Source organism: Rhinichthys klamathensis, unplaced genomic scaffold, assembly GCF_029890125.1.
Source record: "Rhinichthys klamathensis goyatoka isolate OS25496 unplaced genomic scaffold, OSU_Roscu_1.1 h1tg000962l_1, whole genome shotgun sequence".
Taxonomy (NCBI): domain Eukaryota; kingdom Metazoa; phylum Chordata; class Actinopteri; order Cypriniformes; family Leuciscidae; genus Rhinichthys; species Rhinichthys klamathensis.
Window position 1 is genome coordinate 51642 of NW_026607280.1, and position 12004 is coordinate 63645.

Sequence of the window (12004 nt, forward strand, 5' to 3'; positions counted from 1 at the left end):
AACCACGACCATCCAATCAATTCCCCTCGACACAATCAAGTGATGCTCATAATCCTAATTATTTTTTAATTCGTTTTTTATTTATTATTATTTTTAATACATGTATTTTTCTGTCTGTAACACTAAAGTCCTTTGGTAAAACCCTTATTTACTCTTTGTAGCTCCAGCAGAATCAAAGCTTTGAAGTCCATTATGCATTCGTGAAAGTCACCTTCCTAAAATTTTCAAATGACTTGCAATGATGGCAATTATTTTAGGATGGTGACGAAATGTAAATTTGAATGGTAGTGTGTAGATAATCTTCACAAATAAACACTACTTTGGTTGTTGGAAGTGTAAATACAAATGTACATTTGTAACATTAAATAATTACTTTCTACTACTAAGCCATAATCTTTTGGTGAATTTTGTAGTTATGAAGACAAAAAAATATAATGCGAGCAGAAGTTTCGTGAGCTCTGGCTTTTATTTTGAAACGGGTTCGTCATTCATCGGAGACGCGTTGTGCGTGACGTCATGATGCTGCGCGAGACTCCGCCCCGTCAGTAATAACACACTGACACACAGACAGAGAGAGAGGATCAGCTGACGGATTATTATCAGTAATAACTGCGGTAATATCACCGATATCTGCGTGATGGAGGTGTGTGAGGAGAGCGAGGGCGCGCGCACGGCCGCTCAGAGGCGCGCGGAGATCCGGAGGCGGAAGTTGATGCAGAACTCCGAGGATCGCATGAAGAAGATCGTGGGCTTCAGCCAGTCTGAGGACAGCAGCACGGACAGACGTGGGTTCTGCTATAACACACTCTCTTCATTACACAACACGTCCCCATATGAGTCATTACTGTACAGCAGGGCCAGAAGGGGTTAATGAGCTGCACCTGATGATCATCCACAGCATCACATGATCAATCCGACATGAGGCGCAGAGTAGTGCAGGATCTCAAACATTTATTCTGCATTTTATGCCGTAATGTGTCTGGTGTTACATTTAGCAATACTCCGAATATATAAATATCAGGTAAAGTCAATGGTCTCTCAAGTAAAAAATCTGTGAACTAATAAACTAAACTATCACTTGGTGACTGCACAACAACTAAATAAATGAACCGCTAACATTCAGAAACGTCTAAAAGTGAAACTCTCCGTAAGGCTGCACTCGCTGCTGGTTACTCCTGATTCTGGATCAGTGAGATTGGCCTGTGTTGTTATTGCCGGAGTCTCTGAAGCTCGTGTAAAGGCTCCGCCCTCTTCTGAACTGCAGCTCATTTGCATTTAAAGGGACACACAAAAACTGCGTTTTTGCTCACACCCAAAAAGGGGCAAAAATGACAATCTATAATAAATGATCTGAGGGGATTTTGAGCTTAAATTTCACAGACACATTCTGGGGACACCATAGATTTATATTGCATCTAACGAAAAAGAGGCATAATATGTCACCTTTAATGTAGCCGGAGCCAGCGTTGCTGAGAGACAGTCCTGAAGGAGTTAACTAGATTCACCTTATGCTGTTCACATCATATTACAAATAGCTGCAATTTCAGGGCATGCAACTCCCTAATAGAAGCTTGTCAGTATTGTGGTATTAGGATATTGCGGTTATCACGACAGCTCTAATTATGATGAAATTAATATAAATGAATATGGTCTTGTGTTTGTAAAGCAGCCCGAAGCGTCCTGGAGCCGCGGTTCCACCTGGACCTGGAGCGGCACGAGCCCTGTTCCGGCTCCGCTAAGAGGCTGTCTCCTCACCCAGGCGAGTCCGACAGGAGCGCCAGCGAGGCGGCGGGAGAAGAGGACTCGTCCCGAGAGCTGCCGTCCTCTCCTCGCAGGGGTCTGAGGAAGTACCTGTCCCGGCTCGACGACGCCATGAAGCTGCGCGGGCATCTGGCCGGAGAGAAGCCGGCTCCGGACCACACCGGCACCGAGCCCGAGGACCTGGACCCGTTCGGCCTGTTCCGGCTCGCCGCCAGCATCGCTCTCGCACTCTTCGTGCGCATCTTCGTCTGCCAGTATCTGGTGAGTGTCGCGGAGCAGGTGTGTGTGTTTCTCCAGGGCTCATTTGTCACTTCGAGACCACCCATGCAACATTTGACAAGAAATATCAGCCTGGATCTCAGGACAGAGCTCTCATGTTAATAACTAATGATCTTTGCAACGGAAGTGAATCAATCAAAACTAACTTTAGCTGGACAATAACTTTATTTTAGAGCTGCTGTAAAGCCAAAACAATCTCTGTTACTTTAATTTCCTATAATCAATGTAAAGCTCCTTTGAAACTATCTGTATTGTTAAAAGCGCTGTATAAGTGAAGGTGACTTGAGTTGACTTGGCTTGGCTGATCTTAACGCTGTGTCTTCTGTTTCCACAGTCCATATTTGCTCCGTTCCTCACTCTGGAGCTGGGATTCATGGGATTGCACAAATACTTCCCAAAGGTTTGTCTCTGCTTTGGAACTGATAATCTAAGTTGAATGATAAGTTGTGTGATGATAATAACATGTGGAATGAAATGAGGTTCCCTTATCGAGTCGGTCTCTCGACATTACGTATGGGGAAATCCATTTTCCTCGAATCATGAAGTCTGATAGAATAACTCTTTTGCTTGCAAATAGCCAATGGCGGTCCCGCCATCACCTGATTGGCTGACACTGCTCAATATAGGTGACGGCGGGCGCCAAAAACCTCAGAATCTATTTTCTTCACTCGAGTCTGTTTTCACCGTTGATGTACGCATTCAGAGCGGAGTATATTAAGGAGTTTTAATTCCCCTCTCGCGTTCCGGTGGATTATATTATGTCTCTTTGTCGCCCGTGTGGTGGACCCATTGAATCCCCGGACGCACACAACTTGTGTGCTGTGCCTGGGTCGGAACCACGCAGAGGCGGCACTCGAGGGATCGGGATGTCCCGCCTGTGAGGAGCTTCCCATCAGATCCTTCGTGCAAGGCTGGCCGTTACACGTAGCGACGACCTTGTGTCTCCTGCCTCTCCCCAGTCTGCCGCCTTCGAGCCGCGGACCGGGAGACGGCAGAGATCTCCATTCGCGGGTTCTGTTGAGGCGCTGACGTCGGCCCAAGGTCCACGCCATCCTCACGTGGCAGAGCCCGTGAGTTACTCTTGAGGCCATTTACCGCCCTCTTGAGGAAGCACGGGAATTATCTCGTTCGGTTGCGACGATGACGACGCCAATGGTCCGAGTCTCCGTCTGAAGGCGCCCTCGCCTCTTTGGGTGCGGAGCTTATGGCCATTCTCACTGAGGCGGTGGCAGATATGGTGCTGGAGTGGACAGCGCCCAAGGAGCTGCCGTCGGGAAGGTGGCCTCGGCACGGGCCGTAAAGCTGAAGCGAGAGGCAGTTCAGGAAGTCGCTAAAAAAAAAAAAAAAAAAAAAAACTGCGCTCCTGATGTGCGTGTCAGGGAGGAAAGAGCGCGGGACGTGTTCGTCGGACCGGTGCGAAGAGGGCGTGTTCCCGCCCAGAGTTCGACGAGAATGTGTTGTTTCTGAAACCGCTGTGTTCTGTTTCAATAACAAGGTACATTACATGTCTCAGCAAAAGAGCTTCTCTCCCCAACATTATTACCCGCCTCATAGGCGAAGCCTCTCCCCCGGGAGACACATCGCAGAGCGGAAGCTCGGGGAAACCCGAGGAGATGGCTATCTATGTCCCCGTGCATGATGCCGCGGACGAGCTATACCATTTCATATAGCAGTCAATGCTTTCCTGGTGGCTGGCGCCCAGCCCCCGCCGCAGCATTCATTGCCCTGTATGGCGATTCTGATTACTACACAGTGTGTATTCACGGTTGTTGCGCGATGCAACTGACGCTGTGTTACGTACTCACTACACACTGTTATGTGTAAGGATTTATGCCATTATATATTGCCCTGTGTCCTTCAGTGCAATGGCTATGCTGATTACTACAAGTACGTGTTCACAGTTGTCGTGCGATGCAACTGACGCTGTACGCACTGCACACTGATATGTGTAATGATTTATGCCTTATATATTGCCCTGTGTCATTCAGTGCAAATGGCTATCCTGATTACTACGCAGTGCGTATTCATAGTTGCCGTGCGATGCAACTGACGCTGTGTTTGTGCACACTACACACTGATATGTGTTATGATCTATGCCGTCATATTTTGCCCTATCCTTCAGTGCAAATGGCTATTCTGATCACTACGTATTCACAATTGTTGTACGATGCAACTGACGCTGTGTACACACAACGCACTGATATGTGTAACTATTACGCCGCTATATATTGCCCTGTATCCTTCAGTGCAACTGGCTACTCTTTTACTGTGTAGTCACAGTTGTTGCGCGATGCCACAGACGCTGTGTTATGTACATTGATATGTGTCTATGATTTATGCTGTTATATGTTGCCCTGTATCCTCAGTGCAGCCGGCTATTCCGATTAACTACGTATTTACAGTCGATGTCGCTATGCCTCTGACGCTGTGTTTTTTGTACACAAAAATGTAACTATGCCTGTGCATAGTCTCAGTCGTCGCTACGGCGACTTGCGTTGCATCTGTGTAGATATTGAAGCGTTATGCTGTTATGCTGCCCTTCAATGTAATGGACCATTGTGTACGCATATTCATGCAGTTTCGGTCGCTTCAGCAACTTGAGCTGCATTATACACACAGATGTTTAAAATGTGCACACTGAGGTGTTATGCTGTTATGTTGCCCTCTATCATTCAGTGCAACAACCAGCTATCCTATCTAACTGCATATTCAGTTTGTCGCTACAGCGACTACACTGCACTTATGTACGTATAAGGACGCGTGTTGCTATTTTGTTGCTCTGTTTCTTTCAGTGCAAAACTAGCTATCTTAATCTACTGTGCATATTCACAGTTTCTGGATGTATGTACGTACACGGATGTGCAATTTACCATGTGTTATGCTCAGGGCCTGAAGTTAACTTTTTTGGCCACCAGCCACTGTGGCAGGTGGATATCAAAATTCACCTGCCACAGAGACTTTTTACCAGCCTTTTTTTTTTTTTTTTTTTTGCCTCATAGCCTAAAGGTGAAAAATAGGGAATTTCACAATATTGTTCTTTAACTTGTACACATTTAAGTGCTGTCAAGTTATTAACGAAATCAATATAAGTAATAATAACTCTTAGAATATACATTTTTAAAAAATCTTTTTATTCATTGATTTTGACACACACACGCACAACAGATCTATAGACCTACCGCAGCTCGTATGTAAACAAATCACCCGCGGCTGTGTTGATGGCTGATTTAGTCACGTAAACAGCTAGGTCCTCACAGCTTTTAGTTACAGCGTTCAGGAACCGTTAAGCAGAACTAAATTAATATTATTACTGGTAAAGTTACCGGGTACCGGACATTTTCTCACCGGTTCCCAACTCCCAACATGTACTACAGTTGCACACGCACACGCACACATCTGTGCAACTGTCATTGTTCTGGAGCCTACAGCGTTACATTATCTCATCCCATCTCACCAACAGTTTAATACTCGCACATCCAAACGTAGTCAGAAAGGGCCTCATCTTCTTTCTGATCGCATGAACGTTACGAGAGTCGCTGTCATAAATCAGCCGCTCACGAACCTTGCCGTTGTCGCCAATTGACCACTTTGTATTAAAATGTCTTCTTTTACTTTTCTTTGACTCATCCTCATCTTTTTGTTGGTTGTTTGTTTCAGCTGGCCTTTTTACCCCAGTAATGTGTCGCCACATTATAGCTAAGGTCCAACGCAATGAAAATGAAAACGTAAAAAAACCCTAATGAATCACTCAATTCTCATTGGCTACCTGCCAATGTGGCAGGTAGATTGACAGTGTTACCCGCCAATAGCAAAATTCACCCGCATTTGGCAGGTGGTCGGGTGTTAATTTCAGGCCCTGGTTATGCTGTAATGCTGCCCCGTTTCCGTGCAGCTAGCCATCCTGATCGAACTGTACATCTCAGTTTCTGTCTCTACGCAGTTCTGTCGCTACGGCGACTTCTGCTGCGTTATGTACATGCATGGATGCGCTACAGCGACCGATGCTGTTACGTACATGTGCTATGCTGTCATGTTGCCCCGTTTCCTTCAGTGCAACTGGCTATTCTGTGCTAACTCGTCTACTCACAGTTGTAGCTACGGCTATGTGTTTGTTGTTTACTGAGGTGCTATGCTATTATGGGGCTATTATCTACTGCGTATATTCATCAGAGCCCAGGTGGTTGCAATTCCAGCATTTTGCCCGGATGAGGTCAGTGTTTCAGAGTCTCAGAAGTACGCTTGTGCCCCATGCGTGCCCTGCGTGCTTATGTGAACAGAACTAGCCAGTTTCGAACTTCAGAGCAGCTCTTCGTCTGCTACGCGGGTGCTAAGAGGCGGCGCGCTGTCGGAACGGAGGCTATCTCACTGGATAGTGGAGGCTGTGCACTGGCTGGCTTATGCTTCCCGGGAAGCCGTTTCCCTATAGGGGTGCTCCACTCCACTAGGAGTTTGGCGTCATCATGGGCGTGGGCGAAAGGCATGTCTATTCAAGACATTTGTTTCGCGGCAGGTTGGTCGTCTCGTAATACCTTCGCGAGATTCTATAACTTGAATATCCCTTCATTCGCACCACATGTCTGTCAGTGCAGGGAGAGAAAGCTGAGCTGTCGTTGGACTAGGCTAGACTGCCCCGATGGCGCGCGCTCTAGCCACGGTTCGACTAGTCGTCAGACAGTGCGAGTTATTATTAGCATAGCTATCATGTTCACTATATTGTGCCCTTTGTTATGTCCGCATTCATAGCCGGCAGTATTTTCCTAAGCACCAATCACTTGCTGCAATCTCCCTCCATTCAGTTCAGCGTGCTTAGCTTGATGGGAGGGGCCTTCGTTGGTGCAGATGCCGAGTTGGCTCTGTGCCAATAGATGTTTCAACCAGGTCCGGTGTCTGTTCCTGAGAGCTGGGCGGGGTTTCTCCCACGCGGCGGGGGTTTGATTGTTCCCCATACGTAATGTCGAGAGACCGACTCGATAAGGGAACGTCTCTGGTTACTCACGTAACCGTAGTTCCCTGAGAGGAGGGAACGAGACATTACGTAACCTGCCGTGTGGGAGGGACTCTCAGTCTCCTTACTCTCGTTCAGCTAAGATTCTGAGATTTTTGGCGCCCGCCGTCACCTATATTGAGCAGTGTCAGCCAATCAGGTGATGGCGGGACCGCCATTGGCTATTTGCAAGCAAAAGAGTTATTCTATCAGACTTCATGATTCGAGGAAAATGGATTTCCCCATACGTAATGTCTCGTTCCCTCCTCTCAGGGAACTACGGTTACGTGAGTAACCAGAGACGTTAATTATGCTATTAAACTACTATACATTAGACTGAATATTAGGGTTGCAATGGATCGCAGTTGATCGTGATCTGTACGGATCAGCAGCCGATTATGATCCGCTGATTAACTGCTAAATTTAACCATCATAGAGTGAAAGATTATAATTTGGACGAGTTTTGTCTGGCCAATTGACACATTCAAATAATTTTTTATAATATTTAATAATAGTTGAGGTTTCCCTGGTCTGACCCCCAGGTGGGTTACTATAGTTGAGGTTTCCCTGGTCTGACCCTCACGTGGGTTACTCTAGTTGAGGTTTCCCTGATCTGACCCCCAGGTGGGTTACTCTAGTTGAGGTTTCCCTGATCTGACCCCCAGGTGGGTTACTCTAGTTGAGGTTTCCCTGGTTTGACCCCCAGGTGGGTTACTCTAGTTGAGGTTTCCCTGATCTGACCCCCAGGTGGGTTATTATAGTTGAGGTTTCCCTGATCTGACCCCCAGGTGGGTTATTATAGTTGAGGTTTCCCTGATCTGACCCCCAGGTGGGTTACTCTAGTTGAGGTTTCCCTGATCTGACCCCCAGGTGGGTTACTATAGTTGAGGTTTCCCTGATCTGACCCCCAGGTGGGTTATTATAGTTGAGGTTTCCCTGATCTGACCCCCAGGTGGGTTACTCTAGTTGAGGTTTCCCTGATCTGACCCCCAGGTGGGTTACTCTAGTTGAGGTTTCCCTGATCTGACCCCCAGGTTGGTTACTCTAGTTGAGGTTTCCCTGGTTTGACCCCCAGGTGGGTTATTCTAGTTGAGGTTTCCCTGATCTGACCCTCAGGTGGGTTACTCTAGTTGAGGTTTCCCTGGTCTGACCCCCAGGTGGGTTACTCTAGTTGAGGTTTCCCTGATCTGACCCCCAGGTGGGTTACTCTAGTTGAGGTTTCCCTGGTTTGACTCCCAGGTGGGTTACTCTAGTTGAGGTTTCCCTGATCTGACCCCCAGGTGGATTACTCTAGTTGAGGTTTCCCTGGTTTGACCCCCAGGTGGGTTACTCTAGTTGAGGTTTCCATGATCTGACCCTCAGGTGGGTTACTCTAGTTGAGGTTTCCATGATCTGACCCTCAGGTGGGTTACTCTAGTTAAGGGTTTCCCTGGTCTGACCCCCAGGTGGGTTACTCTAGTTGAGGTTTCCCTGATCTGACCCCCAGGTGGGTTATTATAGTTGAGGTTTCCCTGATCTGACCCTCAGGTGGGTTACTCTAGTTGAGGTTTCCCTGATCTGACCTTCAGGTGGGTTACTCTAGTTGAGGTTTCCCTGATCTGACCCCCAGGTGGGTTACTCTAGTTGAGGTTTCCCTGGTTTGACCCCCAGGTGGGTTACTCTAGTTGAGGTTTCCCTGATCTGACCCCCAGGTGGGTTACTCTAGTTGAGGTTTCCCTGGTTCGACTCCCAGGTGGGTTACTCTAGTTGAGGTGTTCCCTGATCTGACCCCCAGGTGGGTTACTCTAGTTGAGTTTTCCTTGGTTTGACCCCCAGGTGGGTTACTATAGTTGAGGTTTCCCTGGTCTGACCCCCAGGTGGGTTACTCTAGTTGAGGTTTCCCTGATCTGACCCCCAGGTGGGTTACTCTAGTTGAGGTTTCCCTGGTCTGACCCCCAGGTGGGTTACTATAGTTGAGGTTTCCCTGATCTGACCCCCAGGTGGGTTACTCTAGTTGAGGTTTCCCTGATCTAACCCCCAGGTGGGTTACTCTAGTTGAGGTTTCCCTGGTTTGACCCCCAGGTGGGTTACTCTAGTTGAGGTTTCCCTGATCTGACCCCCAGGTGGGTTACTCTAGTTGAGGTTTCCCTGGTTTGACTCCCAGGTGGGTTACTCTAGTTGAGGTTTCCCTGATCTGACCCCCAGGTGGGTTACTCTAGTTGAGGTTTCCCTGATCTGACCCCCAGGTGGGTTACTCTAGTTGAGGTTTCCCTGGTCTGACCCCCAGGTGGGTTACTCTAGTTGAGATTTCCCTGGTCTGACCCCAAGGTGGGCTACTCTAGTTGAGGTTTCCCTGGTCTGACCCCCAGGTGGGTTACTATAGTTGAGGTTTCCCTGATCTGACCCCCAGGTGGGTTACTCTAGTTGAGGTTTCCCTGGTCAGACCCCCAGGTGGGTTACTATAGTTGACGTTTCCCTGGTCTGACCCCCAAATGGGTTACTATAGTTGACGTTTCCCTGGTCTGACCCCCAGGTGGAGAAGAAGAGCCAGGCGACGGTGTTGACCGCTGCTCTCCTGCTGTCCGGGATTCCCTCCGAGCTCATCAGCCGCTCCATGGACACCTACAGGAAGATGAGCCTCGTGTTCTCAGACCTGTGTGTGTACTTCTTCAGCTTCGTCATGTGTCACGAGCTGCTGCTGCTGTGCGGCTCTGACGGGTCCTGAGACACACACACACACTCCTCTTCCTCCTCCTCTTCCTCCCCTGTGGCCATCACAGCTGTGAAACACATATTTTCTGCAAGCCTGAGCTCCATCCGTCACGTTTCCTGTCCTCGTCTTCATCTCCAGTAGTTTTCCTCAGTTAGTGGAGCTGAGAGTTAATGTTGACCGCTGCGAGACTAGTGAAGCTCTCGTCCAACCCAGCAGAGTTTAACAGATTCATATTTAACGCTAAAATCATAAGAACTTGAAGCCTGTTTTCTTTGCATCCTCTTATATCATCACTATTTTAGTTTAATGTGATGTTGGAGAGACCAGCAGGTTTATGTCAGATTTCTGTTTTCTAAGTGTTTCTGAAGAAAAGCACATTCTCTGATTTGCCGTCGTTCAGCGTCGCTGATGTGTTTTATTATTTCATGAGACTTTAGTATTATTGCGCTGCTCATAAACATGAGTTTACCATAGATCTGCACGATCTATTGATTTCTGTTTGATTAACTGTAAATACAGTAATGTTCTGTCATTATGTGACAGATGATCACCTTTGAGTTGTTTCTGTTCATGTTTACATAATCCTGCAAAACTGATATTCTAATGTATATCTGTGTTTTTCACACTAATATGAGGCGAGTTGTGAGCTGTAATAATATCTTTGATTATACCAATAAACATAAACGTGTCCTTCTGACTGCTGTCTGTGTGATTGCTCATTTCTCTTTCTAACAATCGTTCGGTATCTCACTATGGGAACGCCTCAGCATGACCGAATGCAGAAGCACCAATAACACCACGCCTGCCAACCATGCCAGACCAATCGCTGCAGTGATCAGGGAGTCCCGCCTCCCTGTATATAAACCGCAGCTACCTGTCGTTTCGTCATTCTCGCTCTCTTCCCCATGGAAGATTTTCAGAAGCTGAACTCAGCAGATTTGGGGAATGATTTGCTTAACAGTTTACTGATGGAGCCGCGAGGTAACGTCCCTAACGCAATAGTTCCTTAAGTTGTTGAGTGACTTTGTCAATTAGAATGAGATAACTAACGCGTCAGGGCAAGTTTTCTGCTCTAAGTTTGCAGTTATTTTCCAAGTTTTTGGGTTGCTCACCACGCACCAAAAAGAAGGAAAAGGAGAGCTCTCTAATCACAGACCATCTCCATACTAGTTGTCACTTTGTGGTGGAATTACTGTACGAAGAGACTGCGGGCTCCATCATGGCTACTGTGAAAGAGCCGGAGAGCCCCGGAGAAAAAGGTCGTCCTCCGTAACGTGAATGTGGATTTCTGTGGATATCAAACCCCGAGGGCCCCCCGCACTGCGCAATGTTCTCGACTAAGACCAGAGAAAGGAGACTCCGTGTGGCAGTCGCTGGTAAGTCGGACCCATGCCTCTCTGCTTAACCCAGAGAGAAACCCATGGATTGCCCCCAGGCCACTAGCTTGTGGGGAGAGATGATGGAGAGGGTGTCACCCGTCCTCCCCCCCCCCCCCCCCCCCCAGTTTGATCCGTTAGCGGGAGAGGAAGATGACGAGGTGTTGATGCTATTCTTCCCCTGAATCAGTCCTGTCCGGCGAGTGCACAGGATAAGAGTTCACCCTCCCCTGTACAGATGGATCTAATCGAAGTCTGTTGAGAACAGGAGATATGCGTCAACGCAGATTTAAACCTGCATACATCTCGCGGAGCAGATCAGAGTTGTGAACGGAGTATGGGCTTAGCGGTCGTGGGAGAGGGATTTCTGTGGCTGTCCCGTCGGGACTCTCTGGCAAAGAGTAAGTGGAGTTTTTGGATGCCCCGATTGATCGAAAGGCCATGTTCGGCGCAACGGTGACAGTGATGCGTTAGAAGAGTGAAGACTGAAGAGTGAAGACTGAGGCATGGGCACAAGAATCAGTGTATGTGGATGTTTCCAGGGGCGGACTGGCCATCTGTGTGATCTGGAGTATCACAGAACGGCCGGTACTCCAGGACGGCCGGCGGGTCGGCCCACCACCCGCCACACACGCAGTCATCACCTGTTTCCCCCCACTAATCTGTTTCACACTCCAGTACTGTAGATGGCAGCAATGCACCTTTAAGTTGGATGCCAGCGCGGAGCATTATCAGCTCGGCCCAAAAAAACTGCGATCGCGGCCGAAGCAGCTGTGCGGACTGATCTCGATCACGCGAACATTATTACACAGAGTTGCGCCATCCACTGAGAAGCATTTCAATTCAGTGCAGAATTCTCTATCTCTATTATAAACCCACAGATGGCTGTGATTTAAGCTAGTTAAAAGCCAG

At 47.9% G+C, this 12004-nt stretch overlaps 1 protein-coding gene across 3 annotated transcripts; it reads left to right on the forward strand.

Moving 5' to 3' along the window:
- The first annotated feature begins 503 nt into the window (after nucleotides 1–503).
- On the forward strand, nucleotides 504–10413 carry camlg (calcium modulating ligand). 3 transcript variants are annotated; one of them, XM_056244340.1, is made up of 4 exons: nucleotides 504–785; nucleotides 1670–2022; nucleotides 2375–2467; nucleotides 9537–10413. In XM_056244340.1, exons 1-4 carry the CDS (start codon nucleotides 638–640, stop codon nucleotides 9726–9728), a joined length of 786 nt encoding a protein of 261 aa, XP_056100315.1. In that variant the 5' UTR covers nucleotides 504–637; the 3' UTR covers nucleotides 9729–10413. The 3 variants fall into 3 exon arrangements, with proteins under 3 accessions (XP_056100315.1, XP_056100314.1, XP_056100316.1); XM_056244339.1 differs by having other exon boundaries at nucleotides 505–785; nucleotides 1667–2022; XM_056244341.1 differs by having other exon boundaries at nucleotides 506–785; nucleotides 1667–2022; nucleotides 2375–2440.
- The last annotated feature ends 1591 nt before the right edge of the window (nucleotides 10414–12004 follow it).

Excerpts from the sequence above, each read along its gene's own strand:
- camlg (XM_056244339.1), top strand. The coding sequence starts at position 638 with ATGGAGGTGTGTGAGGAGAGCGAGGGCGCGCGCACGGCCGCTCAGAGG. Across the intron at positions 2,023-2,374 it reads TCTTCGTCTGCCAGTATCTG|TCCATATTTGCTCCGTTCCT; the intron begins GTGAGTGTCGCG and ends CTGTTTCCACAG. Across the intron at positions 2,468-9,536 it reads TCTGCTTTGGAACTGATAAT|GTGGAGAAGAAGAGCCAGGC; the intron begins CTAAGTTGAATG and ends TCTGACCCCCAG.